The sequence below is a fragment of the Necator americanus genome, chromosome II (assembly GCF_031761385.1).
Source record: "Necator americanus strain Aroian chromosome II, whole genome shotgun sequence".
NCBI classification, from domain to species: domain Eukaryota; kingdom Metazoa; phylum Nematoda; class Chromadorea; order Rhabditida; family Ancylostomatidae; genus Necator; species Necator americanus.
In genome coordinates, this window is record NC_087372.1 from 22,936,548 (window position 1) to 22,956,474 (window position 19,927).

Genomic DNA, 19,927 nt, shown 5'->3' on the forward strand with positions numbered 1-19,927 from the left:
AACGAGAAATTCGCCTCATTTTACTGCACGAGTTCAAACTTTGACATAATGCCGTGGAAGCAAAGCGAAATATTATTAAGGCGTGAGATTATAACACTATTGGTGGGCGTGCTATGGTTTGAAAAATTTCGCAACGGTATGTGGTCAATTTCATAACGGTTCCCTACACATGGTGACTCCCACGTCCACCGCTGACAGGAGACTGTTCTTTACCTTTAGCCTACACAGTTTTTATCACAACAACATAAGAAAATCGACCACTGGAGACTTTGTAATTCTTAACAAAAAGAAAACACGGACACACACGTAAAGAACTAGTAAAAATAACTCACATAGAAAAAATTATGAACGAAACAGAAGGACTCTTTGTGCAAGCGCTGAGAGAGGTGTGACCACAAGAAAAAGAAGCAAGGATGTAATCTAATGCTAAGGTTGAATGTATAACAAACCTTCACATTCGATGATTGGTTCTTCCATCTTCCACCGATGGTTCTTCCATCGGTTTTAAATCATATGCATGTTACAGTAATAAGAAAAAATGTCCTAATTTCGGAGAATTGCCTGGTAGGGTAGCGATAGGAAGGACGGGGCTGTCGGAGTCGTCCAAAGTACGAAGACGGAAAAAGACTGATAATTTAAGCGAGGGAGGTTAGGTACGAGTACATCGGACTTACAAGAACGAGGCGGCGGTATCATTGAAGACTAAAGCAAAGAACATCGACTCTGTCCAATAGCTTACGTCCCCAATCCGATCTGAGGAGCATATGGGGTTCAGCATTAGTTTTCATTACTCTCATCGCTTACGCTCCATCATCAAGCTACGAAAAAGAAAAAGAAGTCGAAGTTTTCTGTATGGACCTAGAGATGTTCTACAGCGAACACCATGCCTTCTACAAGGTCACTATTGGCGACTTCAACTCCAAAACTTGAAGAAGCATCGAATGTGAAGGTTTGTTATACATTCAACCTTAGCATTAGATTACATCCTTGCTTCTTTTTCTTGTGGTCACACCTCTCTCAGCGCTTGCACAAAGAGTCCTTCTGTTTCGTTCATAATTTTTTCTATGTGAGTTATTTTTACTAGTTCTTTACGTGTGTGTCCGTGTTTTCTTTTTGTTAAGAATTACAAAGTCTCCAGTGGTCGATTTTCTTATGTTGTTGTGATAAAAACTGTGTAGGCTAAAGGTAAAGAACAGTCTCCTGTCAGCGGTGGACGTGGGAGTCACCATGTGTAGGGAACCGTTATGAAATTGACCACATACCGTTGCGAAATTTTTCAAACCATAGCACGCCCACCAATAGTGTTATAATCTCACGCCTTAATAATATTTCGCTTTGCTTCCACGGCATTATGTCAAAGTTTGAACTCGTGCAGTAAAATGAGGCGAATTTCTCGTTTCGACAACATTCCTTATTTCAAATATAAAAGCAACAACAAAATTAGAAACAATCAATGAAGTGAAGAACATTTTAACTGATAAAAATCATGACCACATTTGTAAAAGATTCCATTAACATCAGCAACAGACGACTTCAGTTGAGACGCTCCGTCTGAACCGAATTTGCTGCGTATCTCGAGAATTTGATCAATATTTCCATAAACTCATCCGTCTCGGATGAATTGAAGACGCACTGAAAGTTGGAGGAAAGAAATAATGACTCAGTATACTTTGTCAGAGAGTAAAGAAGGGATTGGCAGCAAGATTTCTATATACACCAAGTCGGGTTCGTTCCCTAAAAGGTGTTCTTCGATTCAATTTTTCTAAAATTTTGAATAGGCATGTGGAGAGTGCCGTCCAAGAGATTAGAGTAAGAATGGTGGATAACTTTCCTCATTGCTTTTCTTACTGCAGAGTTTCATTCGAAATGTGTAGAGCGATTATCGCTACGGTATTAATGGTAAGATGGGAGGAAACTGGGAAGAGTGCTCTTTGGTTCTTTAGCCAGGTCCAATGAGATCGTCACTAACCCTTTTCACATTAAGGACTTCCTTGATCGCTTTCCCGCAGGCTGAGTCCTATCATGAGTTATGTTCCCGCAAGAAAGTCTCGGTATGATTTTCTCATGCGTTTTTGCACTTTTTTTTCAAAATCTAGTTAAGGAAGCGGAGAGGTTGTCGGCAGTTGGTGGTGTTCCCGGATCTCCGCCGTGAGAGTATTCTTACGTTTCTTTCTTTGGGGAGGGGAATTTTCTTTACAAATGCGATATAGCCCTGACTCCATTAGAGAAGGTTTTAAAGCACAGTTATCCGGAGTTTTTTTTTTCTAGAGCGAGCGCTGCGGTAAAATCACTAACAATACATTTCTATCCACACAATTACAGGTTTTGCGTGATTTTTGTTTTGCCCGCTCGCTTACCTGATCAATATATTCGTAACGCTCTCCTAGCTCTCCGGTCCAGGCTGATGAATAGCGCATGTAGATGTAATTGGTTATAATTCGAGGATCCGTCGATTGCAAGAGATTTGTGATTCTAGAAGTACATTGCATACACCTATATTGCGTTCCTTTCTTCACTTAAGTAGAGTCAGATATAGCCACAAAAATGTAAGGGACAGCTTATCACCTTCTCATGAAATTAATTTCCATGATGAGGATTTCCGGATTTGAACCGAGATAGTCGTGGACAACATAGGGGGCGACAGAATGAAAATACCGTGTCCAGTTCACCTAGAAACAACGTCATTGAGAAAATTTTAGGTTCTGGAAGTCTTGCTGACAAAATGTATTATTCAGGACCGAAAAACCAACCAGGGGCATCAGCTTTTGCAGATCGTTCAGTCGGCGAAGGTTACATAACTCGCTATAGTTTGTTCGATCTTCGTCCGGAACAAGAATTTTTGCTAATTTTGTCTCAAGATCGATGATTTTGTCAACATCTTGTTCTATTTTTGTTTCATTCTTAGGCAGGTTGGATTCTTCGAGAAAAAATGCCATCTAAAACATGCTTGGCTTTGATTCAAGGAAATTTCACAAATTTTACTGGAGAAAGTAGGTGTTCACCGTATTGATAAGCAGCTGCCTGTACGCGGAGATCTTTTTCCCATGTTTTTCCTTGTCCAAATAGTAATCGCGCGTGGAGTCTCCCAGTCCGAGGTCACCTTGGTCAATCTAAAATAAGGTTACAGCGGTATAAATGACCTTTGTAGCTTTGTCCTGAGAGCAGTAAAACGGTGTGCTTAAAAAGACATGACTTGTAACTTGCCTTTAACCTGTCAAAGGTAACCGCAACACCGCTTCTTATTCAACATTCTCCTACTTTAACTATTCTAAAAATGCTGAAGACTAAAAAATGTATTACCTAATGATTAATTATTGTACTTTTGCAGAGCACTCCACTGCAGACTGTTTTAACGGATAAGGGATCGCAATCGCACACCCAAGTCAATGTTAGCTCGCACAATCACATGCAGAATGCTTCAAGATGTTACTGCTTTGTAAAAAGATCCTTTTTTTATTTCTTTTCAGGTGTCATTATTCGGTTGCAGTTTGTTCCGTCTTTCTGTCTTGTCGCTTTACCGCACTAATTCAGACACTTTCAGACCGTCTCAACCCATTTTTATGCCTGCTGGCTCCTGCTCACTATTCAGGAGCCGTCGGACATTCCCGTCTTTCCTGGGCGCGCTGTTCGGTTGCTAGCAAATCTATTATAATTCTTCATTTGGCCTTTGCACCTATGTCATTAAGGTGGACTCGTCTCTCTGCTTTCTAGCCGCCGTTAGACCCACCCCATTGATAACCTCACGGAAGCGTTTCACTTTTTTCGGTGGACCAGAAAGGAGTAAAAAATGAGGTCAGGAAGGTCCCAAATGGTCGGACTGGTTCATCGCAACTGGAACCAAAGGAAACTAGTCAGGATCCGCCCCACTACGTCAAACTGATGAGTTGGTACCAGAATGCACTGGAATGGAGTAGTACAGGTCATACGGCATCGGGGCAGGTGCGCCGGCAACAGAAACCAGTGAGATGATATGAGATGGGTCTCACAGTGTAAGGTGAGTGAACTGCAAAACAGAGAAGGGTCACGTGGCATTAGAAAAGCACACCAACAGCACTAGATAAGGCGCAACTACGTCGACTTGCTGCGCCAGCGAAAGAAGGCATTGAAATGGATTCAAAGGCGACAGAATAGCAGCCTCGACCCTTTAAAACAGAGTCAGATCCAAACGATAACGACCAAATAGTGCTCTTGCGACCGGAGGTATAGAGACCTACAGAAGTAGCATGTTATCATAGTGCTTCTCCGAAACCAAAAACAGAGAGCTAGCCCTCTGACGACGAACCCAAGCTAAACTAAATGGGTGGATGCGGAAGAAAGGAAAAGGTAAATCTGTAGTTACTCTAACGCAGATTACGAACAAAATTCTTCTGCAATCGCATGCAGTGCTTTGTATCCTCCTCTCAGGACTCCATTCCTGTGAAAGTTTTATGGACGATTAAGATTAATATAAAGATTTACTGAATTGCTTGGATTGTTGAATTTGTCCAACGAGCAATACTATCGGAAAAGGAGCAACGAATGTGTAGTTTTCCGTCCTTAGTTTTGAGAATCCTGGCAGACCTACTTAGTAAATACAGCAAGTAGAGGTAATCATAGAACCTTCACTTCTGACTCCGAACTTTTCAACGTTTTGCCCCTCTCTTGTTGAAAATGAAAATGATGTACGAAAGAAATTGGACGGCAGAGTTATAAGGTGGCAGAAAAGGAAAATACTTTGGGCACCCACTTCAGATTCATCTAGAGAGCGAATGAAGACTAGGCACTTTTGCAAACCTTGATGAGCCAACGCGAGGCATTCCAACAGCCGAGAGTGACTTGGTTGTTGATAAACACATCAACTCTACGCATACTTGTGACATGGACCAGAAGCGAAGTCAAGTCGAAATCCTCCGCGCGCCATTTGTGATCTCTGTCTAGTATCGGTCACACACCATGATTCTAAGTGAATCGATTTGGACAAAGGATATGGAACATGCATTAAACAACCTTGATGCTCTCGATTAGTTGTGTGGAGCCAATGGCGTTCAATTCCTCCTTGTTCATGCATTTGGTGTACATTGCTTTGAGAGCGTTCATCGATTTCGAACCAAATATTTCCTTTGACTCAAATATTCCTTAATAGAGGTGTTATTTATTGTAATGAGAACTGGCCAGCTACATTCTTTCAACTGCTTCTCAGAGAATAGTACCCCTCTGAGGGAGAAACGAGAGAGACCCGGTTCTCCATTCAGTTGCTTTTTTGTATAATACCTCACTTTGACCTTTATTTTACATAAAAAGTGGAAAACGCACATCAGGAAAATTAGGCAGAGGGAAGAAAAACTTCCTCAGAAAGACTACTTGTTTGGTTCTCTGTGTATAGATATACACACAGAAACAACAAAGGCAACAATGAATTCTTGCCAAGCATCTTTTAGATTTGGTTCGAATGATGTATTCTTCATAATAAACGATGCAGTATCTGGTTTCTCTCGCAAATTATTTACCACGAAAAACAGCTTCTTTTCAAAGCTATTAATAAGAGTTCGAAGCAGAATTATTTTTAAATGAAATCTCTGGAATTATCTTTAATGGCAATTCTGAATAGAAATGGGAATTAATTGGACTGTAATTACTTCTTAACGTAGGTCTAAAATTGGTAAAACACCTCGCATTTCCTTCTCCACTTTATTAGAGATTTTTAAACTGTGAGTAACTGGTCCTGTGTCTAGGAATCGGATGGTTCGCTATCCAGTTGCCGCACGTGAACTCGAAGAAGTCTATGCAGGGATCAGCCTAAACACGGCATAGTAGTTTGCGACGAAAAGCTTCGGAACTGCTACCAACCGAGAAGTTTATGGACTTTCTGAGCATGTCCAACGCAATTTCATAGCCTGCTGACGTTCCATGGTTTGTCGAATTGTCATCGTCCGATAACGGAATCCGTGGTGCACAACAGGAAAACGGTATCAGGATGAGTAACCTCCACATGTGCTGCCAAAAGTATGATTTGAATTATTTGCATTTGATGATGCCTGCTCCTCGAACAGTGTGTAAGAATGATAAATGAAACAGTAAAGTGTGACTGAATGGGCATTGGTGTAATGTGTAAATAGAATTCAAAATATGAATATTGACCAAATTGTACAATAATAATTGCAACCTGCATGCACTACTCACAGCGTGACTGAGTGCACATAAGTGGGCACCAGCTGACATGTTGATTCTAGTCTAAGGAAGAAATGGAGCTGTGTTGTTCACAGGGAGGAAAAGCTGCGCAGGAATATCTAGCGATCGGGGCCCACAGAGTAAATGAGCATGATGGTCCGACTACCCATCACAGTCGCTTCGAAATCCACCGCAGTAATCGAATTATTTTAAATATGTATCGTAGCCGCTAGTTTGGATAGTTTCAAATGCGTTACTGTGATCATGCTAATGTTATGTTTGGAACGACCGTGCACAAGGAATGTCGGAGCTAGTTCTCACATTGACGTGCTTCATATTTCGATTGTCATCTTTACTGCTATCACTACTTAGTTAATAGTGGTAATTATTGTACTACATTGGAACCGTGTATACAAGTGTAAATGTCACCTGCACAGAGTGGTCCGATCTCATTAAGCGCAATCAGGCATCTTAGTGTACGCCTTGGGAGCGTACGAACTATATAACTCACACTGTTATGTGGCGAAAGCTTCCCAAATACTGAAAATAGCTACTGTCATCCAATACCACAACCTATAGCCTGATAGGTTAATGACTGGAAAGAACATGGAGTCTTTTGTAACCAACGTTCGTCTCGTAACGTTGAACTGCCGGTCGTCGTCATCTAAACCCCTACAAGCAGCTCTGCTCAGACTACTGCGATATCTGGAAATACCGTTTGCTGCGCTGCAAAAAACACCCATCAGAGATTGTTCCATCATCATAGTCGACAATTACAACATCTGATACGTCGATGCTATATGAGAGAAAGTAGGAGGGAGCTGCACAAAAGCCGTGAGAAATATCAACTTATGACTTTGTATACCAGAGGACTCAAACTCTTGATTCTAAGTGTTCATGTACCTACAGAAACCGCTGAGGACTATAACAAGAGGTTCTTTTATGACTAATTCAATACGTTGATATCCTGTATACCAAAGGAGCAAGGCTGTAACGATCGAAATTAATGCGAATGCAAAGATAGAACTCGCACAGCAATTCACTGTGCTTAGAAAATGCTGCTATTCCGCGAAGCAAACATCGGACAGCGGAAATTGCCTCGTAGATCTTCGCAGGCAGAAGGTTATCATTTTTCATGTGTAAGGGGAATCATCGACGCCATCAGACTTCATTGGAAGGATAAACCCTCATGACGCTACAGGAGCGGCGCAAAGAAAAGGTGACTACTCTTAAACAACTCACTATCATTCTGACATCCCTCTGTGGGAAGCCGTAAAATATAGACCACTGTGATGTTGCATTCGATCCCAACCACATCCCATTTCCTCTCAGCTTAACTATAACGGATTTCAGAAAAGGAATGGTAGATTTCTATATCAGCTGGAGCTCGACTTGATAAGTTTGAAATATAACAGGTTTAGAAAGAATATCCTTAACGGGTGTCGATGGGTAATAGATTACGGGTCAAGAAGAGATCGTATGACGCTGACTCTCTCACTAAATGCATTCAGGACGCTGCAAAAAAAAATGTTCTCAGTTTTCAACCGTAAAAACCTATGCTTTAGCGGATAAAGAATCATGCTATACAATAAAGGGCTTATTCTGTCACGTGTGTGTATGTGTATGTATGTGTGTGTATGTATGTGTGTATTTTTTTTTTTTTTTTTTTTTTTTTTTTTTTTTTTTTTTTTTTTTTTTTTTTTTTTTTTTTTTTTTTTTTTTTTTTTTTTGTGTGTGTGTGTGTGTGTGTGTGTGTGTGTGTGTGTGTGTGTGTGTGTGTGTGTGTGTGTGTGTGTGTGTGTGTGTGTGTGTGTGTGTGTGTGTGTGTGTGTGTGTGTGTGTGTGTGTGTGTGTGTGTGTGTGTGTGTGTGTGTGTGTGTGTGTGTGTGTGTGTGTGTGTGTGTGTGTGTGTGTGTGTGTGTGTGTGTGTGTGTGTGTGTGTGTGTGTGTGTGTGTGTGTGTGTGTGTGTGTGTGTGTGTGTGTGTGAAACGAAATTCTGCAATGGAGAGAGACGGGTCCAAACGGCGTTGCATAGGTGCTCCCACGCACCGAAGCGACAACACGAGGTGGAACGGCTCTCACGACGTCCGATTGATGCGCATGCGTTGCAAGACGGCAAAAACGGTGGGTGGGACGAGGTCGTCGAATTGGTTTGCCGGTACCCCAGAAATTGATAAAAGGGGATGAGCCAAGTCTCACGGGGTCCAATTTGTATGCCAGCGCAAATACTTACTTAGATAGGCAGACGACCCATCTTCACTGATCGTACAGGCCCCAGCATCTCTTCCACTCGTTTCGTTCCGTCGCCATTGTCATCCAAAATGTTCTCAAGTTTCGTAAGTGAGGTCGTTGAGCCATATCCAGCTCAGCTCTCAGCTGGTCCATCCATGTAGCGAACACGTCACCCCATCTCGTTGGCGGTCCCTCGAGGGCGTTTAGCATCTCTTGGGATCCACTCTTGCGTTCTTTTAGCCCATCTATCGTCGGTTCTTCTCGTAATGTGACCGGTCCATCTATGCTTTGTTTTCGATATATACTCCGCTGGGTCGCGAAGACGGAACATTCCTCTTAATTCGGAGCTGCGAAAGACCGGATAGGTGTTGTGTGCGCCGGTTAAACTTTAGAAGACATCTCTCAAGGGCTCTGCGGGTAGTAACTAGCTTCCTAGACGTGGCAGTGATGTCTACCCACGTCTCCGCTGCGTAACAGACTGCTGGAAGAATTGTCGAGTCAAACAGATTATCACGAAGATCTTGGTCCATCACTTGATCCGTAGATTCCCTGACGGGTGGGAATGCTGCCCATGCTGCTTTCATTCTTCTATTCAATTCTTCCTTCAAGTCGTTTTCCATGTTCATGGAACATCCTAGGTATACGCATGACGAAGTTTGCACGATTTGGGAGCCTTCAAGCTGTGCTCCGTCCTCACAGTAGGCGTTCTTCATGAACAGTGTCCTCCTTCTTTTTATTCGCAGTCCTATTCTCTTCCCTTCTTCGTTCAAAAGAGAACGATTTCGTCCGCAAAAAGAAGGTTCGGGAGGAATCTTCCGTCAACACGTTTGCCCTTTCCTCCCCAGGAAAGTGATTCCATTCTCCATTGCAATGCAGCCGTGAACAGCTTCGGCGATAGTGTTGCCTTGTCGTAACCCCTTTCCAATGGGTATGGTAAGAGGGCGGTGGAAAAGCTGTATTCTAGTCGTGCATCGATCGTAGCAATTGGCTAATGTCCTCACATATGACGCGTCCACACCTTGATCGACCAGCGCTGACAGTATTGCTGTCAAAAGTTTCCTCATAGTCGACGAAGATTAGAACAAGGGGCAGGCGGCATTCCCAGCCAACCCGTATGACCCTCGATACGGTGTGGATGTGGTCCAAACAGCTGAACCCCTGACGGAATCCAGCTTGTTCTTGAGGCTGGGTTTCATCCAGCGTCCTAGATATGCGCGTGAGAATGATCTCAGTGAATACTTTGTATAACACCCTCAGCAAGCATATCAGACGATAGTTCCGAAGGTCCTCTCGGTCACCTTTCTTGTGGATAAGAATGGTTCGCGAGGTCTCCCACTGGTCTGGGATCCTTTCTTTCTGAAGGTAGGATGTCATGTGCATTGCTAAGACTACATGAAGCGGATGGCCGTCAGCCCGAAGAAAGTCTGCTGATATAAAATCAGGTCCGGGAGCTGTGCCAGGTTTCATGCTCTTGATAGCGACTCGTACTTCCAAAGGGAGTCCGTGGTGGAGTGTCGCCAGTGGGGATGATCGGGCTTGACACAGGAGTTGATGAACGGAAAAGGTTTGAGTAGAACCTCTCCGGCATGATTTCCATCTCACGACGGGAAGACGTGCGAGTCCCGTCTTCGCTCAGCAAGCCTGCTAGCGGAATATAATATTCGCGAAGATCCCTGTAACACTTCTTTAGACTCGTTCCTCTTTGTGCTGCTTCCAGAATTTTCTTCTGCCTGTATTTCGAAAGATCCTCCTGCAACGCTTTTTATGCAGCTTGTGTTTGCTATTAACCGTTCTATGTGCGATGCATTCGGATCAGACCTCAAAAACCCTTCTTCTTTCTATCAATTCCTTGGTGGTCTTCGAAATTCGATCCAAGTTTGTCCTGCGCGGCTTCGAGGCACAGGCTCGTAATCCTCTGAGCAGCATCTCGTAGTCCACGTTTGGGTCCTCCTTGATGTGCCAGTCACCTTGGGACAAGGGGTCCTCGAGTACGCAATCGTAGATAACTTCTTTTCTCCTTCGCTGCCGATAGCAGATGTTCTTTTCCATCGTGTGGCTAAGTCGCATTTTCGCACGAAGGATACGGTGATCAGAACCACTACAAAAGGATGGTACTACTGAGACGTCAAGTAGATACCACCTCCGTTTGGTGAGTATGTGGTCGATCTCCGCACGAGTCGCGCCATTGGGAGATTCCCATGTCCACCGACGATGATCTTTTTTCATGAAAAGAGAGTTCCCATGAAAGAGGCGAGCGGCGGACAACAGCCCGGCGAGACGATTGCCATTTTCATTCCGGTCCCCTAGTCCAAATTTTCCAATCCTGCATTCCTCTTCTGTGGCCTTTCCTAGTTTTGCGTTGAAGTCTCCGACAACGAATTTGTAGAAGGACGGATTACTTCTTCCAGCTGCTCATAAAACGCGTCCGATTCGGATCCATCAGCTGCTGATGTTGGTGAGTAGCAGTTGATGATACTGATGGGTTTTTGGCGCAGAGGGCGAAGCCGAACAATGGCCAGACGAGGTGACATGATCTCGTGAGAATCGACAAAATGGACGACAGATGGGTGCACAACAAAACCAACACCGCCTATATTTCGCGTTCGGAACCTTCTCTCCACGAATGACGAAAGTACCGTCATTCATCTGTCGCACGTCGCTCCTTCTGCGCTTGGTCTCCTGCAGAGCAATCACGTGAAATTGGTACGCTTTGCAGCTTCGAGAAGGGCATGCAGGTCAGCGTCTGTGGGCACTGTTCTCGCGTTGTAAGTACACAGTCTGAGACAGTCTCCATGGCGAGTCGTGCATATGTCGCATTGGTCCAGAATCAAACGTCCTGAGCAACCTGAGATTTGATCGCTTCTCACCGGTCGCCATACCGTCTGACGTCTGAGACGGCAGGGCCCAGTGTGCAGGGTACTGAGGCAGTGTATATGCTGGAGTGGCAAAAAGACTTTTCCCCAAACTAAGCAGCCATGCCACGGCGAGCTTATCTTTCACCACAGGTCGTCGCCCAACCTATATGGGGCCAGGGAGCCGCCTTGCGATATTTTGCCAAGAATGTGGTGAATCTTCGCAGTGGTTTACTCTTAGCTAGGTTTCCGATTCCGACAACCCGGAATGTCAGATGTGTCGAACTCTTTCTCAGCTTGGGAGACCCTACCGGAGGACGAACCTCCGCTGTGCATCGCAGATCGGTGCCCAGAGTCACTTCCACGCCACTATGAGGCGGTAAACCGTTGTTTAGGTGGCGGCGCAAATAACCGTTATGAGGTGAAAGGGGTCCCGTGGCGTTGGTACACCGGCGGAAGAAAACGCCAAAACGGCTTAGAAGGGTCCCACGTCGAGCTGATCCGCCGCAGCGCAATAATACCTCGCGATAACTCCAACTGAATTTGTCAAGAAGTGAATGAAACGTTGTGAACTATTTTATGGCTGCTGTGTTGTGTTTTACCCCTCTTTACTCCACTGCATGTCTATCCCCTCCGCAAGCTTACCTCATCAGGTTGATAACATCTTTTCTTCAGAAATTGGAAACGCGAATACATACGGCTGCTTAAATAGCAGCTAACAGTTCACGCGAAAATGACGTATTATAGAACTTTATTTTTACCATTATGACAACGACGTTCATGTCATTTCATAATAGTACATTATTCTGCACTAATTGTTGAGGAAAAGAATAAGAATAACTCATACTTCGAATTACGTTTCCAAATTGCTACGATACCGAAGAAATTCTTATGGGTGTGGGACCACGCGCATTCCCGTTCCTTCATGAATCTGGCATGAATGAATATGAATCACAGATCCTCGAGACCTCTCGGAGTGGACGGTCAACCTATTGAACGAGCGTATGAGTTGGGCTGTGTGCTGAAAAACGATGCAACTACGGGAGGGATATTTAGCAATTATGTGCTGGGAACAATTTGTGTTGACCAAGTGCCTGTGACCGATCCCATCGTCAGCAAAGACTAGCGTCGAGTTCATCTCCTCGTAATTCCCCTTATCGTGATGGAGGCGGTGGAGACTTATGCTGCACCATGTTCAGTGATGGAGAAACTAGGAGAAATGTTGCCTAGACGTGTTAGACTACTTTAGCGCGATGATGCGCAATAAAAAAGAGCTTCACGCAGAGGTGGACACAGTTTACCGGCGGATGACATATGTAAAACAACATCTTTCCCTGTCTTCTGGTGTAGGAACAGAAGACCATCTTCGCCTCTTTTCTATATTTTCTTAAAGACGCCTATATACTCAAAGTGAAAAAGGCCTCCTGGTCGTAAAAGGTTGCGGACGGTAAAAGAAGATTTGGCATTGTTGAGCAATTCAATCGAGACGTAACATTTAGCAGACTGTGGAATAGCGGTACATGGATAGATTCTATGCGTCGGTTATTCTTATTCTTTCTTTTTCTTATTCTTTATTCTGTCTCATTTCCGTGTAATGAGACTTCAGAGAGGAGAAAGATGGGCCCAATGCCATCGAATTGGAATGACGGCGCCAGAAATTGGAATTAGCAGGTTTGTACGCTCACCACCACTGCGCAGCAATTAGAAGTGGTTTTGCCAAAAAGTAAATGAGGTAATGTGAGCCGTTCTATGGCCGAGGCAACTACATTCGTGGCGTGTGCGTCCCTATGTGTTTCCTTCGTTCGCTACCCTTTTAATATTTGCTAAATCCTTTATTCAAAAATCGGACGCATGCATGCAGACAGCTGCACAAATAGTAGCGTGCAGACACAAATAGTAGCATTCTGTGTGTGTGGTCTGCAGTAGTACCACTATCTTTGTGATTGTAATGATGACGCTCATGTCATTTCACGTTGGCTCTTCATTTTGTGTTAACTGCTGAGAAGAAAGACTAGAAGAGTTTCATTTTATATTTCGCAAAATGTCCTTAATTTGTAGCGGTATGGGAGAAAAATAGATGTGAAATCAAGTATCAATATTCTCTAAATCTAGCATTGATGCCTTTAACTAGTTTGACTGGAGACATTGATGATATTTCTCATGAATATTTCCAAAAAACGAGCGAGAGAAGCTGTGCTGAAGAAAAAAAAAACAATTTCAATTCCTCAGCAGAAATTCATAAGAAACGCCCTCGCTTCAAATTTTTATTGATCATTCAAAGCGACCGAAACAAGCACCACAAGAAGTTTGAAGGCGTCAGGCAAACGTTCAGATTAGTAGAAAATAGCAGGGCCAGAAAAAAAAGGATAGGAGGCTGAGAAATCTCTAGAATTTTTTCGTTTACTGTGAGTAAATTCGTGAACGCAAACAATTTGGCCAGATGTGCAGGACATCTGAGGACATTCAATGGTTTCAGTAGTTTCCTTCACTTCGGATAGGCAGTATTGACAGGACATCAAATTTCATCACGAATTTATCTAGTAGGACGTAGAATAGGAATGTGTGAATGAATTTTTGCGAGCTCTTGGTGTAAATCAAGAATGCTGGGCCTGTGTTTTCAAGGGCGACACCTTGACGAAGATGGCAATAATATCACCTAGCCGATTAGATCAAGTAAGTCAAAAACAAAATTTGAAGAACTTAAGAGAAAACAAGGAATCCGATAAACTTAATATAATGAAGTGATGTTGGAAGCATGGTGTACAAGAAAAGCATCGAAGATGCTACGTGTACTAGTTCCAAACACAACTTCAATTTATTTCGGAAACCAGTTTTTATGGGTGAAGTGTGTTTTCGTGGTAACTCGAGAACCAGTTATGATGTTTCGGTCGTTTCATCGTAGAAATATAACATGTGAGATTAGTGGTGTGACGTGCTTACAAAGGCCGTCGTGCTTACATTGTTACACCAATGTAAGCATAAGCTACATCAAAACTTCCTTAAATACTATGTTGAATGATGGATGACGCGTTAAAATACGTGCTTAATATCTAAAGGAAAATTACCATTTATAAGAACCACCCAGACTCGCAATTTGTTGGGTTGAATTTCTTATTTTGATAGATCTGAGCTATTCTCCCTAATCATCTAGTGAATTCGATTTTGAACTCGTCTATGTTTGCCTAGCTCAAAACCGGTTCTTTTAAAAACATTTATGCCCATACTATGTGAGAATCTGCGGATCTCCCCCATAAGAGGGATCACAGTCGGTTAGTCTGAGGGCTACGTGGCGCGTGCCCAAGTGGCAGGTAGGGGGGGGGGGTAACCTCGGAGAAAAGCGAACTTGTGTCTGCCCTAAGACACAGGTGGATTCAGAGGATAGCCTAAATGTTTCGTCGGTGCCAGGATCAGCTCATAATAGTCTTATATGAAGTCTGTGGTTTGGAGTCGCTCCGACAAATATCCTCCAGTTGTCCTCTGGGAAAACGCAACATTCTTTCAATACACCTTGGACTAGAAGCAAACTGCCTATGGATTCTACACTTATATGCACGTTATAGTGGCAAGAAAATTATCCAGAGTTCGGAGAAAGTCCTGATACTGTGGCACAAAGGAGGGCGTAGTTGCCGGATTCGTTTAGGTTATCAAAATGGAAAAGAACAAAGATGACCATGTGTACTTACAACTCACGTACGTTTGCATCAAAATTAAAAAAAAGATAAAGTCACTGGCGTATCAATCCACTTGGGATGCGCCAACGCATTTTACTGGAATTCATAATCTTTGAGGTTTTGAAACGCGTGTTGGCCTATACAATGACTTGCAGGGGCCAGCCGATGATCAAGTCATTGTTTTTATCCACCCAGACAAGTCTGGTACCAATTTATCGACCCCGGAGGGATGAAAGGCTTGGTTTGCACTAGGACCCTCGACCGTGTGGCTACAACGGATTCTAACCGACTGCGCCACACCCGCCCCTGCATCAAAATTTGCCCGGATCGTTGAGGTTGATGATGTTGCAAATCTGATGATGCATGCTAGGACGATTATCATGACTGATCACCATTATCATAATGACTATCATCGGACTAACCGAAACGAGACGACGCTGGCCACTCAACGCCGGATCTGACAATAAAGAAAAACTGCTCTTACGAATATGCGACAATAGAGGAGCTGTTGAAGTTGCTGCCCTCGTCAACACGAATATGGCAATGAACATCAACTCTTTCGAACAACTGACGATCCGAATAGGACGTGTACGGATGAGAACATGTGAGTCAATACTAGCTGTGACTATCTTCGTCGGCCACGGTCCAAGATCAGCTTATGAAGAAGTTGAAGTTTTCTATACGGATTTTGAAAAGTTCACCAAAGGTCATTCTATCTACAAATTCATAGTGGGCGATTCTGAAGCCAAAATTGGTCCCTGAAGAACGCAAGAGGATTGCCACATCGGGACCCACGGGCTACAGTGGAATGGACAGGGAAGAGGCTTTCCGAGTTCTTTATGACGACTAAGACTAGCTATGAGATCTCGCAATTCCAGAAGTCTTCCTCTCTACGCACGGAGGCTTTCCAAGTTTATCATATTGATTAAGACCATCCATGACAATTTGCAATTCTAGAAGCCCTCCTCTCTACGGTGAACAACGAAGTTACCCGTTGGAAGGAATCATAATGAAGGTGACCGAATGTTGATTCGGTATCAGTAAAAGGTTTCCCTTAACAGATTTCGCTGTTGCACCAAAGTTCTATACGGGATCAGACCATCGCTTTCTTCGAGGAAGATTTTCTTTCACAGGGAGAGGAGAAAAACTCGCGAATTTCACAAAGCGAACTCCTAGAACAAGGATGGACTGATACCTTTTTATTTTGCTACAACGAACATTATCAGCTTGAAAAACGTCTTCACAAAGAGGAAAGAGGAGAGTTTCAGAATCACCAAGAACAAGAGAAGAGCAACAGTACCGGCTGCGGCAGAAAAGGCGGGTAAAAACATTTGCTACGCACGTCGAAACTTCGCCAATCGTAGAAGAAAAATGACTGCTTTCTGGAACCCATTTGGAATAGTTACAGAATCACAAAAAGGTTGAAAAAGGCTATTCACGACTACTACTCAGATCTCTTCGTCCGCCACGCCTCCTTGCTATCGGATGGAAAATGGACATGTTATCCCAGAAGTGCTTCCTTCCGAAGTCGAACATGCCATTCTTTCGGTGGAGAATCGTACTTTACCCAGCCTGACAGTATCAAGTCTAAACCCCTCTTTAGAACCTACCCAGTCCTTACCAGCACACTGGCGAAGCTCTTCACTATCTGTCGGAGTGCAAGATTTCTAAGCCATGAAGATCTAAAAAGACAGTGCTGTTGTATAAGAAGAAGGATCCACATGACGTAAGCAACTATCGCCCAATCCGTTTTCTGTCTGTTATCTACAATCTCTTTATCAAAGTGATCCTTAACATGATGCGGAGCTAGGTTTCGAAAAGGGTTCAGCACTACTATTTCAAAACATATAGAGGTATCACAAGAGTGAACGATCCCGCTGTGCCTCATTTCCACGGACTTAAAAAAAGCCTTTCATTCAGTTGAGACGTCAGCTGAGCTTCAGACACTCAGAGAGTCCCTACTGCTATCCTCGCTCGCCATCTCAAATCGACTAACATGGGGAGCACAGGTGTGTGAGAGAACACGATTCGTCTAATTAAAGAGCATACCTGGAAATGAAGATAAGGAAGGGAAGACGACTGGTGCTCTGCTGGAAGCGAACTTATTATGCTTCTGTAAAAAGTGAAAAAAGTGTAGAGCTATTTCTTTTTTTTCCAATGAGCGTACCAATCCAGAAGCAAATACATTTACGCGAGATAATAGTGGTGATCGTAAGGCACACACAAGGCAGTCAGGACAACTGGATGAAACTTACTTTGCAATTCCAAATCACTTATTTGACTCAATCAGCAGACTGGTAGCATCGGCCGTAGCGGAGAGCTCGCACAGAATCCATCCATTCATCACTGTTCTAAAGCTCACAAGACTAGGCGTCTTACTGGAACTGCGTATCGATGTAAAGTGGCTCGAGTATCTTTGAGTCGAACGGGATCAGTAGCTCCGCGTAACGAAGCGGAGAACTGCTGACAGATACTCCATGCTAGGTACTTGACTTAGTTGTGTTGTGCTTTGCGCAGTTTGCTGAACGATAACACATTTTTGCAATATCTGGGTGATTTCTTCCATATAGGTGTGCAAGTTATATAGCTCGTATATACCTAGAGCGTATGTTTAAATGGCTGGTCATTTTATAGATGCAGGACAACCACGAGCAGAGAGCAACCGACGATCTCTTGGTTAAGAATCTCTGTTAAGTTTGTTCTATGATCATATGATAAACCAATCCTTATCTACCAGGTTTTTTTGAAATGATTTGTCTCAGGTTTCAAAAGTCGAAGATAACTTCTGATTTCATGAGGTAACTATATTTGCAAGGTCAAAGAGAAAAGAAGTGCAGGAGAAGAAAAGAACATTGTTTATTTGAAAAAAAGCAGGTTTCGAAGAACGCTTATTCCTGATTTGAAGGGTCTGAAAGAGTTCAATTTTTGAAATCGAAGCACAAACGTCAAAATCTTAAAAACAAAGAGGTCTTAGAAAATTGGGTTCTTAATCATCTCTAGCGCTATCTCTATGAAATGTCCCTTTTAAAGGTGAGAAAATTGTTTTCTTAAATTTTCTAGAAATGGCCAAACAAAGTTGTACAGATCACGCATCAAGCAGTTGCACGTGTGAAATCGTGCAATCCATCATATCCTTCGCGAACCAATGTCTTCGCAGTGGAGACGACATAGATAAGCTATAGTCACACTTTCATAGAGAAAATATGTTCAGATTGACTTAGTTGACTTATACAGCGGACGGACGTTACCTAGAGGCGTTCTTTGCATCCTCGTAGAGACTTGTGGTCGTTAAACATATCCGAGCACCTCCTGTTCTATCTTCAGCCACAGCTCGCGTAGAAACTGTCTATGCTACAAATCCATAATCTGTGGAATGTTACGTCTCCATCAGATTGGTTTCCTGCGCCAGATGTTTCCAGGTCTTCTTTTGCCTTCCAGACCCTTCTTTATTCACCAGGAGGTCTTCGGTAGCTTGAGCCTGACAGCACCGTCATGACAATTTGAACGAGGCAATCAGAACGCTCTTCTTGCTAAGTGAGCTAAGACTTGAAGACGTTCTTCTGTGACTACATTGCGAAGCCAAGAAGACATACATATTTTCCTCGTTTAATTGTTCGATGCACTGTAACCGAGAAATTCTTTGTTCTAGCACACCAAAGTAGCCAAAAGAGTAGAGTGGCAGTCTAATCAGCTTTATTATGATAGGAATGCTTACAGCTTGACTATGTTGACGACGGGGATCGATCACAAGTATTTGGTGAAAGAAATGAATGCTCAGTTTGCCTTGGCGCATTTTCTTGGGTGTGTCTAATAACGTTCATTTTAAACACACAAACAATAGAATTCATCTACGAGTTCAGTAGGTTGTCTACTTACCGTGAATACTGTTGCGAGTTTTAAGAAGACTCACATCTGCTTGCATTTGTGAAAGCTGACTCCATACACAAGGTTCGCAATATAACACACAACAACACAACAACAACAACGTTGCAACTTCGCACTGTGTGAAGCGACATTACTACATCATTTTCATACTCAAAACAAACCAAGAGTTGTTCTGATGGTCCAGAAACGACTATAACGAGATATTGCTCAAAATTCATCGCATAATGTCACCTTCATCACCTGTGTTCGCACTGTTCCTCAGTCTCCTCGAGCATACATCAGTAGTGCTTCCATTTGTTCCGATCGTGCGCAAGGGTTGCCTTCTCTTCTCAGTCTGCATAGCTAATGCTTGTTCACGCCACCGTAGCTTCACACTGGCCAACAATTCTGCTCTTCTCTCCTTAAGGTCTTCTTCTATTGTTCTCTGCGAAGCTTCGCAAGCTCGGACATGAGATCTTGGTTCCCTGTGGCTCGTGCAGCTCCACGCTGGTGTATCAGCTCAAGAGTCTCAAGAGACAGGCGTCTCTTGGTGGTTAAAACTCTCAGCCTTCTTCGTGCAGTCGTGAACCTGTACAGCGAGACAATCGTATTCTTCATCGATTTTGCCCATTGCGGCAACGTCTCACAACGAGCGTAGCCAAGAGAACCAAGTTAACGATGGTTCTAGCACTTCGCTCTTTAAATTTCGTGGATTTCTCTCCTTTCCGTGTAAAGGAAAATCTTTCGCGAAGGAGAAGCTGGTCAGGATACGCGTAAAACTTTGGTACAACGACGACATTCGTCAGTCAGAACCTTTTACTGACGGTGAAGTAGTTTACTTAATAACTGTACCCTCCGCCAGCTGGCTCCCAAGTGCAGCGTAAAGAGGAGGACTTCTAGAATTACGAGTTTCCATGCGTAGTTTTAATCGCCGTGATGAGTTTGGAGATACCCTCCCGCTGTTCATTTCATTGTAGGGCATCGATGTGAAGTTACTCAGGCGCTCTTCTGGGGACAGTTCTGGAGTAAAAGTCGCCAACAGTAACCATATAGGAGGCATGGTCTCTATGGAAAATTCCTCTAGGCCGACATAGTGAGTAAAGTTCAGAGGGTGGGGTCGCCTCTTTCTCGGTAAGTCTAGCGACGTTGTACTTGATATC

General features: G+C 43.5%; 5 protein-coding genes across 7 annotated transcripts; 1 reads left to right on the top strand and 4 right to left on the bottom strand.

Annotated features, from left to right (window-relative positions):
* Positions 1 to 1,533: 1,533 nt before the first annotated feature.
* On the bottom strand, positions 1,534 to 6,811 carry RB195_019099 (uncharacterized protein; the record flags this gene model as incomplete). 2 transcript variants are annotated; one of them, XM_064186801.1, is made up of 7 exons in its annotated part: positions 1,534 to 1,632; positions 2,358 to 2,472; positions 2,566 to 2,669; positions 2,751 to 2,936; positions 3,003 to 3,110; positions 4,987 to 5,114; positions 6,721 to 6,811. In XM_064186801.1, 7 exons carry the CDS (start codon positions 6,809 to 6,811, stop codon positions 1,534 to 1,536), a joined length of 831 nt encoding a protein of 276 aa, XP_064042682.1. The 2 variants fall into 2 exon arrangements, with proteins under 2 accessions (XP_064042682.1, XP_064042683.1); XM_064186802.1 differs by lacking the exons at positions 1,534 to 1,632; positions 6,721 to 6,811 and adding an exon at positions 1,940 to 2,017 and having other exon boundaries at positions 4,987 to 5,076.
* A 1,850-nt stretch (positions 6,812 to 8,661) lies between these two features.
* RB195_019100 (uncharacterized protein) lies at positions 8,662 to 9,093 on the bottom strand (the record flags this gene model as incomplete). Its single annotated transcript, XM_064186803.1, has 1 exon — positions 8,662 to 9,093. The coding sequence occupies one exon, from the start codon at positions 9,091 to 9,093 to the stop codon at positions 8,662 to 8,664; it is 432 nt and encodes a 143-aa protein (XP_064042684.1).
* A 247-nt stretch (positions 9,094 to 9,340) lies between these two features.
* On the bottom strand, positions 9,341 to 9,847 carry RB195_019101 (uncharacterized protein; the record flags this gene model as incomplete). The annotated part of the gene is made up of 1 exon (XM_064186804.1): positions 9,341 to 9,847. The coding sequence occupies one exon, from the start codon at positions 9,845 to 9,847 to the stop codon at positions 9,341 to 9,343; it is 507 nt and encodes a 168-aa protein (XP_064042686.1).
* On the bottom strand, positions 9,341 to 11,022 carry RB195_019102 (uncharacterized protein; the record flags this gene model as incomplete). 2 transcript variants are annotated; one of them, XM_064186806.1, is made up of 4 exons in its annotated part: positions 9,341 to 9,807; positions 9,869 to 10,130; positions 10,199 to 10,723; positions 10,780 to 10,911. In XM_064186806.1, the coding sequence occupies 4 exons, from the start codon at positions 10,909 to 10,911 to the stop codon at positions 9,341 to 9,343; spliced, it is 1,386 nt and encodes a 461-aa protein (XP_064042685.1). The 2 variants fall into 2 exon arrangements, with proteins under 2 accessions (XP_064042685.1, XP_064042687.1); XM_064186805.1 differs by lacking the exons at positions 9,341 to 9,807; positions 9,869 to 10,130; positions 10,199 to 10,723 and having other exon boundaries at positions 10,729 to 11,022.
* Positions 11,023 to 15,305: 4,283 nt separating this feature from the next.
* RB195_019103 (uncharacterized protein) lies at positions 15,306 to 15,665 on the top strand (the record flags this gene model as incomplete). Its single annotated transcript, XM_064186807.1, has 1 exon — positions 15,306 to 15,665. One exon carries the CDS (start codon positions 15,306 to 15,308, stop codon positions 15,663 to 15,665), a length of 360 nt encoding a protein of 119 aa, XP_064042688.1.
* Between the last annotated feature and the right edge of the window lie 4,262 nt (positions 15,666 to 19,927).